This window comes from Balaenoptera musculus, chromosome 15 (genome assembly GCF_009873245.2).
Source record: "Balaenoptera musculus isolate JJ_BM4_2016_0621 chromosome 15, mBalMus1.pri.v3, whole genome shotgun sequence".
Lineage (NCBI taxonomy): Eukaryota > Metazoa > Chordata > Mammalia > Artiodactyla > Balaenopteridae > Balaenoptera > Balaenoptera musculus.
The window spans coordinates 18,673,346-18,687,758 of NC_045799.1; the positions used below are offsets into that span (position 1 = coordinate 18,673,346).

General features: G+C 42.9%; 1 protein-coding gene across 1 annotated transcript in view; it reads left to right on the forward strand.

Moving 5' to 3' along the window:
• Window positions 1–14,413, forward strand: part of CHD6 (chromodomain helicase DNA binding protein 6) — a 205,449-nt gene that overhangs the window by 137,188 nt on the left and 53,848 nt on the right. Inside the window, 1 exon segment of the mRNA XM_036825224.1 lies at window positions 13,397–13,561. Coding sequence (XP_036681119.1) covers window positions 13,397–13,561 — 165 coding nt within the window.

A 14,413-nucleotide genomic window follows, 5' to 3' on the forward strand; every position in this document is an offset into this window, starting at 1 on the left:
GCTCCATGCTATTGCCATGGCCTCGGCCAGATGGCAGGCTTAGGGCCTCGGTCAGGGTACAATTGAGTAAAAAGTAAATGTCGAGCCTCCCCACTAATCCAAGTGGTTCTTTCCTTTTACTACAAATCAAATGGTATTTCACAGTGGTAGCCTCCAAATGTGTAGATTGGAACTACTATTTATTATCAGACATAAAGAAAGATACGAAGCTTGACTAATTCTCTATTCTTGACATACGATTGATTCTGGCATTTTCACTCACTTTGTTTGTTAGGAGCGGTCATATGTCGTATACAGTACATGAGATGACCCAGAGGGCTAGGAAAGTTCCCTGGTGCGGCAGGGGTGACTGAGGCTTCCCCAGTAGTTCATTTGCTCTCCAATGAATGCAGCATAGTAGGGTTGATGTGGGCCCAGTTAAGTGTATTTGCAGAGTAAATTTTGCTCATTTTAACCAAACTGAATAATGGTGGCTTGAAAGATTATGGCAAAGATGGGAGCTAATACATTTTAAAAGCAAGTGTAAACAAGCAAATGACAGAGCTAACACTTCTGGTTCAGAATTACTCATCAACCCCGTGTGAAAATAAAAACAATGACATTCTAGCCAGATTGCACAATAAGTCAGTCCAAAAGATTCTAACTTGTCAAGAAGGCTATTTTAGATGACAGTTTTACATCCATTATCATTAACAACAAACTTCATCCTGAGTGTGTATTGGATCTCGGGACATCTGCTGATACTCAGAGCGTGAGTGTGTGGCTCAGAGAGCGGTGGGGACCTCAAAACCTTTTTCATGATACAGGTGATTGATAAGAGAAGTTTGCAGGCTGCTGTTTCACAAAACTGAGGAGGTGCCCTAGGGGATACTGCCGGGAAAGGATGCAGAGAAAAGGAGCTAAGGTGATGGGTATCCGGACTTCTTCCCCACCTACCATGTCACACAGAGCCGTTCTGCTTTGTCTTTTTCATTTAACGAGTTTCAAAATAACATTTTGTTTGAAGAAAACAATCTACTAGTTGAAAAACCAGTGCTCTAAATTATTATGTTGGTGACAACTGGGTAAAACGCAGGAAAAAAATCATTGTAAAACAAATTCTGTGGCACTATGTTCAACATCCAACTTGAAAAATCAGTGGCTGTGGCCAGCTCACCATCAGGCCTTTCTGCTGGTGACGGGATATTTGGGTCAAAGATGAGTTGCTAGATATGACGAATAACCAATTTTTAAAGGAGTTAACATAGTCAATGCCAAAGTAATAATAATCAGTAGAAACTATTTGGTCAGGTCACCAGCAAGAACCTAATTAGGATAGTGATGTAGATCAGGGGGTGGGAAACTATTGCCAGTGGGCTAGCCACCTGTTTTTAAAATAGTCTCATTGGAATATAACCACACCCATTTGTATACCTGTTATCTCTGGGTGCTTTCATGTTACAGTGGCAGGGTTGAGTATTGCAACAGAGACCTCATAGCCCACAGCGTCTAAAATATTTACTGTTATAGAAGGTGTCTGCCAACCCTGAGACAGATGGTTCCTTAAGTAGTACGTTCTTGACAGCTGTAAAGTCCTGTGCTCCTTTGCAGTGCTCACCTGACTGTGAGGTTTGGAACCTGGGCCAGTGATGGTATGAGAAACGGGTGGCCATTTGGAGGCCATGTTAGCTGGGCATGCCTGAAGGACTTTCAGGAGAAAAACTGAAAGCATAGGGCTGGCATTTAGAGACAGGTCACTGTCAGAGGCAAAGATTTTGGAATCATCGTGCTTCACCTAGTGAAGTCTAGACATTGAAGGTGAAATGCCAAGAAATGGAAAAAGCAAGAACGAGAATGTCCAGGCCTGAAGGAGAAGGTAAAGTCCTCTGAGGTGATTGATTTGTCTGTGTACCAGCCAGATGGGGTGGGTGGGGTTGTCCAGAATTAGGGTCTGGGAGAAGGGAGCAACTTTGGAATGGCCGTTTTTAATGGCCCCTGCTGGGGGAGTAGCAGGAGATGAATAAAGGAATAGCAGTGAAGTCCAAACTGAAATTGGATAGTGTGAGAGTTCTGTTTGCCAAGTCAGCTTCTGAACTTCTTCTAATGCTCAACCTCAGTGGAGAAGAACAAAGACCATGAACATTTGGGCGACTTAGCTGGGAGTGGAGAACACTTGTAGAAGAACGTAGCAGAAGGTAAATGAGTGACGGTGTCGATGAACAGCCCCAGGTCCACGTTAAAGTTAGAATTCCTCAACTTGTGGTCTTCCAGACTGGCTGCTTTTTTGGTTATTTTTATTTACAGCTTGGTAACCAAGAGGAAACCCTCCTTTATTTTTGAGATGTCTGACCAGACTAGGTAGGAATGAAAGAATTGGCAAGAATAGAGTAATTTTAGGGCAGGGAATTGGGTCTGTGGTTATTGGGGAGTGGGATTGGCGGGGTGGGCTGTTCTGAGTTGCCCCCAGAGACGGAGCTAGGTTCTCGGCTTGCTTGGCATGGGGAGGAGAGCACGGGAGCTGGAGACTACCCCCCAAATGGTGCGCACTCAGCACACTCTCCCTGGCATTTGCCCTTCACCCACGTGCTGTGAATGTGATGTAGAAGACAGCGTCTGGAGAACAGGGCGCTGAGACCATCGTGTGGTTCACAGGACTGCAGCTAAATCATCTGTGAAAATCAGCGAAATGCATTCCTATCCCTAACAGAGCAGAAAACTCAACCAGGCGGCTCCCTGGTACTGTCCTTGCTAGGAAGTTAGGTCATGTTAACTTGCACATGGTCATTCACACATATGCACATATTCTGCTACTTTTTGTAAATGAGTGAAAGCTTTCAGTCATCTTTAGTTCTTCATGGTTATTGAAGAACAACAATTCCTACCCTGATACAAGATGATCGTATTTCCTTTGGACGATGGGCTTGGCATAGAACATTCATCTGTGAGTGGATTGAAGCACATGCTACCTGATATAAACATCAGGACCACGAAAAGAGAGTCCCATTATGAGCATGGTCTTACCCTCTACCCTAGTGGAATTTTAGCATAGCTCCAGAGGTCAAGTTCAGATGGTAGAACATGTAAGTGTTCACTCTGGTCTCAAACAGCCTGGACAGATGTGGTGCAGTCCGTGCTTTTCCGGAGTCGGGACAACATGGGGAAGCAGTGACAGTGCCAGGACACTGCTTCTCGACCCCTCCCCTAGGCAGACCCCCTCCGAGCCTTGACAGGGAAGCCAACCTGCTTAGGGGGAGGCTGGGCTCAGCCCAGTCCCTGAGGCAGGCCTGCAGACAAGCCAGCTTCCATGGCTGTGGAACAGAGCTGCACTGTCTGAAAACTCAGCTGGAAGTCAGAGAGCAGAGTTACCTTTTCTGGTGCTTTTTCGTTATTAATAAAAGTTCATTCATTCAGCCTTCTGATCTTTTTGCTGGGGGTTTCTGTGCTTTGGGGATAGAATTAGAGGCTTAGGACTTGCTAGAGAAATATATATGTTTTTAAAACCTAGGTCTTCATAAATCAGATGACTACTGGACGTCATCCTGTTTCCTTTGGTCTCGTTAGAGTCTGAGGAGTCCATAAATTGTATTTCTCTCCCTTGCCTCCAAAAGAACCAGTTAAGGAATAGACCCAGGAGTGCAAAGGATCAAAGCATCAGCTTTAATAAATTGTGATGGTGGATTAGATGGTACAGCTTGACCTGTAGCCAGACTTAGACTTCCGAGGACTCCTGCACTTGCGCACCCTCATCCCACAGTTAACCTTGCCCACTGAGAACTGCTGCCTCCCGCCTGCAGAGCAGAAGGCTGTCCTGGTAAGCCTGCAGTGACAGAGGGGGGGGACTCTGCCCTCCTCAGGTGATGGGGGCGGTGGTGAGTCTATAGGAGCTCGGACCGGATCTCCCGTTTCACTGATGAGATCAGTCACTCCTTTGGAGTAGAGAGGAAGGAGGCGAAGAGAGACTGTTGTGTTCCTACCTGGGAGCCGACATTCCCTCCTGGAAATACGAGGACAGAGAACTAGGGCTCCTGCTCTAGTATCTCCTCCATCAGCCCTTCCCCAATCCTCCTGCTCCCTTTCCAGACAAGTGAAGGCACAGATTCCTTAGGTTCAGGGCAGTAGGTTCCAGTAAACCAATTTTTAGGTCCTTTATTAGGGAGATCTTATCTAGAGCATCAAGTAAATGCCACATCCTCTCTCAAACCTTGAACATGTCTGTGTTAGCATCAGTGGTGTGTGAAAAATCAAACTGTGCCTTCACCCAGGAGGGACAGCTGTGATTCAGTCCTGGTACGTCAGCTGCAGCAGGTTTTGTGTAGGTTTTCTATAGTACCTGTGACCCCTGAGTTCAAAAATGGCAAAGGGTGCTTACCGTAGCCTGAGAAGGGAAAGAGCAGTGAAAAACTGGTTTCTTTACCTCTTCTCACTGCTGCCAGCTCTGAGGGCTGAGTGGGCCTGTGGGAAAAGCAAGGTACCGTGCCACCCTTGCAGAGGCCACAAGGTGACAGTGGTAGCACTGCCCAGGTCCCGTCCTTCCTGTGGATAAGGTTGTCCCCGAAGGGAGAATTCAGGAAGCCTGGGCGCAGGTGTCCTAGCCAAGAGCACAACCACAGGGTAATGCAGCTCCTGCCTGTGCCGAGGATTCTGGAAGGGAGGAGGGAATCCAGCCTGAGGAGCTGGGGGCCTGACACTCTGCTCCAAGAAGGAGAGGTTGCTGGTTGCCTTTGCCACTTCCTCTGCCGCCATCATATTGCTGGCACCACCTCTTGCTTGGTAGAATGTATGCCCGCACTTGGACGACTAAACTCTATTGAGTTTACTTTTCTTTGCTAGGAGAAAGTAAGACTTCGTGAGTGCTCCTTTACATGGTCCGGGCGTTCAGTGAATGTTTGTTATGTTTGTTGAACACTGGGAATGTGCCGGGCACTGTTTAAAGTGTTGGAGACACAGCAGTGACCGAGACCCATTGTGTGTGCTCTCGTGGAGCTTTCATTTTAGTGGAGCAGGCAGCAAAAAACAAGGAAAATAAGTAGAGTAAGATAGTCCCAGATAGCGATACTTATTACGAAAGAAACGAAACAGGTTAAGAATAATGGGGATTGGACGCCCTGATGTAGAGGTGGTGTAGGAAGACTTCTTCAAAAGGTGACATTTGAGCAGAGACCTAAATGATTGGGGGCGGGGGATCTTCAGTTATAAAATCAGTAGGAAGAATGTTCCAGACAGAGGGAACAAGAAGTGTGACGACTTAGAGTCGGGGTGAGCGTTGGTGGCACACCTGAGGCAGGTGGGGACAGGTGCTCACAGTACAGCGTCAGTCCCAAATAAAGTGAGTCAAGTTTCTTTTAAGTACTCTCCTGCCTCTCTTTTCAGTGTCCTCTCTTTCTCACTCTCCCTGCTCCTTTTTCTGCTGCCCAAAGCTCCCTTTTCCCCTGCTGTTAACTTGCATCTCCTTCCTTCCTATTCTCAGCCAGGTCTTGACTGACTTATGACACATTTATTGAGCCCTACACACCAGGCCAGACCCTGGGGAAAGAAAAGTGCTCAGGGCTTTGAAGCACACAGTGGAAATACAGTGCAATGAGCAGATATCGGCGTTCTTTCCCAGAGATGTTTACATTGTCAGAGGGGTTGATACCTTTCCCCAAAGAATAAATCTGGAGCTGGAATTTCAGATTCCAAAGTAGGCCTGCAAAGGAGATAGTTGAGGGAGGGCAGCTTCTCAGTGCCCGTTGATCCATACTGCACTGAGAGCCCCTGATCCTCTTCTGATGAGTAGGTGGCCTGCGGATACAGACTTTCAGCGTACCAGGAGAAATGTGAAATTGCTGGACTTGAAATAAAATACTCACGTGTAGAAAATGAACTGGGAAGTGTCCCAGCGTGCTAGCCGTGGCTGGGTTCCTGTGGGACTATAGGTAATTTTTTAACCTCTCTGATGATGTAGATTTTCATTGAGGTACAAATAGTATTTCAAAGTATTAAAGAAAATGTACCTTTAAAATGTAATAGGACTAATAATTTGAAAGAGTAATATAAGGGTCAAGAGAGGAATCAACATTATGCGTGGTTCTTTGTACCAGCTATTTAATTTTCACGTGACTGTAAAGACGTGGTGTAAGGTTCTGGACTTGGACCTGACAACAGTGAATTGAGGGCTGGAATCAGTTGGAAATCTGTCACTGTTTGGAGACTCCGCCTTTCTACCCATCACAGGCATTGGGATCTGTATCTGTTTAAAATTTTTCTGAACCTGACTACTTGTTTCTTGTAGGCTTTTGTTCACCTCAAATGTGTTAAAAAGTACAGAACAAACTAGGTGCCTACAAATCATGCAGGAGAACATTGGAGCTCTGTAATTTCCCCTGCGATGGAGGGCCGTGGGAGGAAGGGGTAGCACCACTGCCTCCTACTGGTGGTCTAGCTCCAAAGGTTCTGTGTTTATACCTTTGCTGGTGTGTTTTGTTTGCGCTTCACCTCAGTTGTTGACTTAGTTCTCAATGTTTCTCTCTACCACATTTTTGTGTGTGTGAGTTCTGAAAAGGAAAATAAGGAATATATGAGATTTGACTGTAAAATGACAAGTCTCTTAAATGTGGCAGGACTTATCCTGTTATCCTTCAGGTAAGTCATCTTGGTAGAGCATGTGTTTATCTCCTGGTACCATCTAGCTGCTCGTGACAGTGCCCCCTGCCCACCCCCAGCCCCAGCAGAGGTTTGTTTTCCAGTCCTGTGTATCCCAGGACTAGTGAGGTGGCTTCATGGTGACATGAGAGTCCCAGGTCCCTTCTGTCTCTCTGCTCCACCATCCTCAGTGAGTGTGGTTCACATGCTCTTGGTTCCAAGATGGATACTTCAAACCTCAGGTAGGAAAAATAAGGAAGAAGGTGTGACACTTTTTTCAAGAGAGCAGAACTTTTCCAGATATCCCTGATAGACTGCTGTTACATCTCATTGTCCAGAACCCTGGGAGGCTGGAAATGTTTCAGTTGAATACATCGCTGCCCTTGTATAAGAGTCCGAGTTTCTGGTATTGAGGACAAATGGGGGATATGGATTCCAAGAAGGTAATAAATTAGTGATGTCTGTAGCTCTCCTCTATTAGACCTTTGCTCAGAATATTTCTTCAACTCCCTCTTGTAGTTTGCCCTCAACACCAGGTAAGCCAAAAAAAAGAAAATCAGTGTCAGTACTTAATGACCACATATTATTACTGACTTATAGTTTCCACAAACCATATTATTTACCTTGATCACTTCCTTTATTTACCAGAGCTATCCATCAGATTTTCTCCTAATAATGAAGATTTACAGTCACTAAAGATAGTAAAAGAAGGTGTGGCAACTAGTTGTAATAGCCAAAACAAAAGAACTTAGTTGTCCGTCAGTAGGAGACTTGTTGCCTAAAACAGTGTGTTCAGCTTTGATAAAAGAATGAGGAATATCTCTGCATACCGCTGTGGAGTCATCTCCTGAATATATTGTTGGGTGAAAAAAAAGAAGGTGGAAAAAGTAGGTATAGTATGCTAGCATTTATCTAAAAAGGCTGTCTGTCTGTCTGTCTGTCTGTCATGTCTCCCCTGCCATGGGAAAGATAAACAAAAACCTTCGTTTTAAATGGTTACCTCTTGGGGGGAGGCGGTGAGGGAACAGGGAAGTGACGAATAGAAGCTAGTTTTTCTGAATATGCCTTTTGTATATTTGACTTTGGAACCATCTTAAGTATTTTATAGCGTTATAAAACAAAATCTTTTAAAAACTTTTTATTCTGAAATCATTTTAAACTTTTAAAAAGGTGCAAAATAGTGCAGAGTTCTAGGATCCTTTGCCCCGCTTTCCCTTAATGTTAGCATTCTGTATAACCATAGTGTAATTATCGAAACCAGGAAATTAACATCAGTACAGTGCTCTGATCTACAGACCCTGTTCAGATTCCTTCATGTTTCTACCAGTGTTCTTATTCTGGTCTGGGATCCAATTCAGGATTTCACATCTCCTTTAGAAGTTACAGCTCCTTAGCCGCCTCCAATCTGTGGCATCTCCTGTCCTTTCCTTAGCTTTCTTGACCTTGACACTTTGGAAGGATACTGACCAGCCGTTTGTAGAATTGTTTCTCACTTTGTGTTTGCCTGATGTTTCTCTCATGATCAGATTTGAGGTTATGTATTTTTGGCAAGAATTTCATAGAAGTGATGTTATAAGCCTTCTCAGGGGGTACGTGATGTCGATATGTCTTATTACTTGTGATGTTAACCTTGATTACTTGGTTGAGGTGGTGTCTGCCAGGTCTCTCCCACTGTAAAGTTACTATTTTTACCTTGAAACGTAGTCAGTATGTTGGGAGGAGATATTTTGAGATGCTATAAATATCCTGTTTCTTATACTTTCGCCTATTAATTTTAGCATTCATCAGTGGTTCTTGCCTTCAGTAATTATTACGATGGTGTTTGGCAAATGGTAATTTTCTATTTCAGTCATTCCTTCTACAGTAGGAATTGGAATCCTACTGTAAAGAACAGCTGTCCTTTGTCCCCCATTTATTTATGTATTTGTATTGGTATGGATTCCTGGATACCTATTTTATGTTATAGGTTATAATCCACTACTCGCATTGTTTATTTTGCTGTTCAGATTTGGTCATTAGGAGGCCCTTCAGGTTGGCTCCTCTGTCCTTTAGACATGCTCCTGTCAGTTTGTGAGCACTTCTTATTTCTGGCACCACAAGACACTCAGGTTCATGTTACATTTTTCCTGCCGTATCCATGGAACTGACTATTCCTCCAAGGCTCCCTGGTTCCTTTTAGTTGAGAATGGCATTTAGAAACCAAGGTCTGGCTACTAGGTGTGCCCATTGCCACTGGAGTGTTACTGGTTCTAGACTCTGAGCAGACAGAACTAGGAAATATAGATGTGCATACTGACACAAGCACTGGTACCACACCTCTGTATTTATTCCCTGTCTATCCATCTGTAGTGAGATTTCTGATTCCAGTCCGACATCACAGGATTCCTTCTAGCCTTCTGCACTCTTCCGAATTCGTAACTCCTTCCTCTGGCTGTGAGAAGCCTGGTCTCATTGTCATAACACAGTACATTTACTCATTTGTTCAATCTTAGTATACGCATAAAGTAGTTTCAGAATTACTAACCCATATTCTATGAAAAATAAATTACCTGTGCATAGTGTTGGGACTAAAGTGTTTTTTAGGGTCGTTAGTCTTAAAGTATATAATCAAAATACCAATTTCCAAAGTTACTTGGTTTAGTTTTTTCTTTCCCACCCCCTTCATTGTGGTTAAATTAATGTGGGAAAAATCAATCCCTAAAATTCAAAAGCGAAATGAAACAGTTGAACCTAGCTTGTATGATGTGGACAGCATAACCCCAAGAGTTATGCTCAATGTTTGTATTTCATTTTTCAGTATCTTCATTGTGATATAATTTCAGTTTGCAACTCCAATATACCCTTTATCCAGATTCACCAACTGCTAACATTTTGCCTCATTTACTTTATCACTTCTGGCCCTAACTCTCTCCTGTCTCTCTGAGTACATACAGAGACCTACACACATGTGTGTGCACACACACACACCACCACTTTTTGTCTGAACCATCTGAGAGTAAGTTGTCCCCTGAGTGCTTTAGTGTGTATTTCCTAAGTGCAAGGACGTTCTCTTATATAACCAGGGTTCAGTTCTCAGAAAAAAGAAATAAGAATAGTATCTCTAATCCATAGTCCATATTCAAATTTTATCATTTCTTTCAACATTCTTTACAGTTGTTATTCCCCCAGGATCCAAACTAGGATCACCCACTTCGTCTAGTTCTCATGTCTCCTTTAATGGGTCAGTGCCTTGATCTTTCTTTTCCTTTCACGACCTTGACGTCTTTGAATGGTACAGGCTAGATGTTTTATAGATAGGCGCTTATTTTGTGTCTGTATTTCCTCAGGATTGAGTTCAGGTTTAGTGATACCTCGAAGTGATATGTCCTTCTCAGTGTGTCACGTCAAGAGGAACATGATGTCCATTTGTTGATAGTAAGTACTTTGAGCTTAGTTAGTGGCGTCTGCCGGATTTCTCTACTATGAAGTTGCTATTTTTCCCTTTGAAATTAATAAGTAGCTTTGGAGAGACACTTTGAGACAATGTAAATATCCTCCTGTTCCTCATCAGAGTTCCACCCACTGGTTTTAGTTTCCTTTGATTATTTTTGCCTGGATCAGTCATCACTGTTACGGTTGCAAAGTGGTGATTTTCTAACAGTCATTCTACATTTTTTAGTTACTTTCTACTCTGAGGAAGAGTTTTCCCTTTTCTCCCATTAGTTTATTTATGTCAGTGTGTACTCACGGGTTCTTCTTTTACTCAGTGGGTTATATTCCATACAATATTTATTTTGATGTTCAGGTAGTCCTGGACCTAACCAGCGGAAGCCTCTTAGGTTTCAGGTGTTATTTTGATGCGTCTCCATCACTCTTTGATTACTTCCTTACATTCCGGCACAGTGATATGTTTCAGGCTCATCCTATACTTTGACTACCCTGGCCCTGGAATTAATCATTTCTCTAACATGCCTTGTTCTCTCTTATGGAGAATGGAGTTTAGAAACCAAGATCTGAGGGTTCGTTATGTTCTTTGCTACTGGGATGCCATTGCTTCTAGGCCCTCTCAGTGGACACAGCTAGACTACATACATACACACACAGGGAATAAATATACATATATACATAACATGCATTCATATGTATATGTGTGTATATACATGCATGTGTCTACATAAACAAATGCACACACATTCATGTCTGTGTGTGGTTTTATACACATATGTGCACATTTAACCATGAGTTAATACTGATACCTCCAAATCCATTCTAATGCCACAGAGTTGTTCTAGTTTTTCTTCTTTCCATATTTGTAACTTCCTTTTTCAGCAGTGAAAACCCTGGCTCCTGTTACCCTCAGTATATTTACGCATTTGCTCAATCCTAGATTACACAGAAAGTGTGCTAGAATTGCTGATCCTGCCACTGTGAAAAAGAAACCTATCTGCAAGTGTGTATTTAAAACACTGGAGTTTGTACATTCTTGGTGGGATATATCCCAGGGTGGGAGGGCAGTAAACCTTACATTGTTTTCAGTAATTATGTTTCGGTGGTGATCATAATGATACTGTTTTTCTGATATTTTATGTATTTGCGGGGTAAATCAAATGAGTAATGATATTGGCATGGTTAAGAACTGAGCTTTTCTACATGGTTAAAAAGCGATACAGATGTATAGTTAATGAAGTTAAAATCCCGTAGTCTCAAATTTGAATTAAAATATCAGTATGATTTCATGATGTAATTTGTCTTTTGTGTGCCCATGATCGTATACACTACACACACACAAACGCTTCTACTTTTACCCACTGAGTAGGCCCAGGAACAATGACCAACCTAGTGGCAGGGAGCATCCCTAGAGCATCCAGACTGTTGTCTCTACTGCCACTTCCCACTGAAAGAAGCTCTTGGACTCCTTGAAAAAATGGCTGAATCCAGGTCTGGGCAGGAAATATACAATGGGAGCATGGAACATGTTGTCATACCAAAAAGCAAGGGAGCTGTTAGAGACTGCTGGTCTTTGATATAACATACAAACATAAATACAGACATATCCATATCTTTTTCTTTACCTATGTGTATATTCACACACACACACACACACAGACACACACTCCTAACTGTGACTTCATACTGATACCTCCAAATATAATACCAGAATTTTTCATAGTTTTCCTCCTTTCCATATTTGACTGAATCATGTCAAAAGAACTCAGGAGCCAACTTGAGGAGTTTTCCATAGGCCATATTTGAACAGCATTAAGAAACAGGGACTTCCCTGGTGGCGCAGTGGTTAAGAATCCGCCTGCCAATGCAGGGGACACAGGTTTGAGCCCTGGTCCGGGAAGATACCACATGCCGCGGAGCAACTAAACCCGTGTGCCACAGCTACTGAGCCTGTGCTCCAGAGCCCGAGAGCCACAACTACTGAGCCTGCGTGCCACAAGTACTGAAGGCTGTGTGCCTAGAGCCTGTGCTCTGCAACAAAGAGAAGCCACCGCAATGAGAAGCCTGCGCACAGCAACGAAGACCCAATGCAGCCATAAATAAATAAATAAACAAACAAATAAATAAAATTTATTTTAAAAAAATAGAGCAGCAATGCAGTAAAAAATAGCACAAATATTATTTAAATGCATACTTGCATTATATTCCTTAAGAAACTAATTATAAAAATCTTCATTAGTCACTTTTGGAGGGTGTTCATTTGGAAACTGATTAAATAAAGAGAAAGAATCAGACATTTAGCTTGTCTCTCCTATATGAACTGTACATCAGGGTAACCAAAAAATTGATGAGGGGAATTGTAACCACTAATGAAATCATGGATCTAGGCAATGATCATCAATTCAAAAGAAAGACAACCAGACATCATGTACCTTTTGATGGAAATTTATACACCAACTATGGATTACACTTGCCAAAGGTAAAATCTTAACCTGATCAAGTCTCAAGGTATAACTCCAGTTTAGAGGAAATAAAGGGAACAGAGGAATCTATTCAGTGACACAGCCAAAGTGCAGGCGGCAAAATATAGACTGTGAGAAACTGTAGGACAGATACCTGGTCTCTTCAACAAATAAATGGCATTTGGAAAAAAGGAAAGATCAAAGGCAGAGATATATCAACCAATTACAATGCATGGGCTTTATTTGGATCCTGATCCAAACAATCAAACTTAAAGAAATATATATGAGATAAGCAGGGAAATTGGAACACTAGATAGTTAGTACTTAGTATTAATTTTTTGAAGTGTAGCGATGGTAATACGTTTTACGAGAGTCCTTATGTTTAGAAATACATATTGGAATATGTGAGGATGAATCGATATGATGCCAAGGGTTTGCTTCGTAGTAATCTTGGAGGGTAGAGGCATAGCAGAGATGAAGCAAGAGTGACCATAAGAGGTCCTTATACTTTTCTCTTCTTTTGTCTATGAAAATTTCTGTAGTAAAATGAGAAAACTTAAGAAGTGGTGCTGCTTGCTCTGGGGGAGACATTTCCCCAGAGAGCGAGACAGCATCCTGGGAATGAGTGCCTGCACTCAGACCACAAGCTAGGGAGGGTAGGAAGTCACCTCCTTCTCATCACTTTGTCCCAGCATACAGCAGTCACTCAGTAAATAACGGGCAATGAAATGAGTGCTCTTGAAGGGGTAGCTGGCATTTGGGTGAATTCTATTCCACAATCAGTCCCATGACTCGTAACTGTGAGAGCCAGCCACTCACCCCACATGGAATGTAAGCATTTCCCCGTTCCTTGGGCTGCTACCATTCTGTCTGGTGACACGATGTGTGTGACCCTCCTTCCTTCCCAGGCTCAGGCCCGATGTCACCGGATAGGCCAGAGTAAAGCCGTGAAGGTGTATCGCCTCATTACACGGAACTCCTACGAGCGGGAAATGTTTGACAAGGCCAGCCTGAAGCTGGGTCTGGACAAGGCTGTCCTTCAGGACATCAACCGAAAGGGCAGCACGAATGGAGTGAGTATGCCGGTACCTGCTTTCGAGCCTAGAGAAGAATTTATCATGCAGCCCAGGGCCTCTGTGAATTCTTCATTCCTACAGCTGTTTTAAGGTTCCCTTTCACTAAATTGAGTCAGGCCGCACATCTTTAATGGGTAATTCCCTGCAATAGAGGGTAATTCCCTGCAATAGAGGGTAGTTCAGGTTCAGGTCTCTGCATTTTATAGATGAGTAAAGGAATCCGTAGGAGCAGTTGGGTGGTAGGATTGCCCAACATGCAGTAACATTTCAGTAAATAGAGTTTTACACATTGCCCGTTGGAAATCAGTAGATCTTAACACTTAACTCTAAATTATCACCATGCTTTTTATCTCATACTACAGACTTTGAGCTCCCTGAAGGTGAGCTATTTTATCTTACCCAGCACCCCAAACAGTACTTGGCATGTTAAAGACGTTCCGTGCATGATGATCAGTGAAAAAATGAATGAATGAATGATCAGCTTGAAATATGGCAGTTAATACAATCTTCTTTTCCCCCTCTAGAGGGGATAAAAATTGCTGCTAAGATTCTTGAATTGTATTAAAGTCTAGGCAAACAAAGCAGAATATCTCCTTAATCTCTGGCCCTTCTGAGTTGTCTTTAGTCCAGATGTTCTACATCCTCTTAGCTATGCATGTGTTGCTAAGTTTAATACTTCAAGTTACCAGTGCTGGGAGTCATGGAATTCCCTTCTGTGATTGATATAAAGAGAACCAGATTCTTAATTAGAACCAGGAAAGGGTGTTTTGAACTCCCATTTCCTGTTTTCAGCAAGCAGTTGAGAAGATCACACTTGGCATGGGATCCTTTCTTTAGTTAAGAAATGAC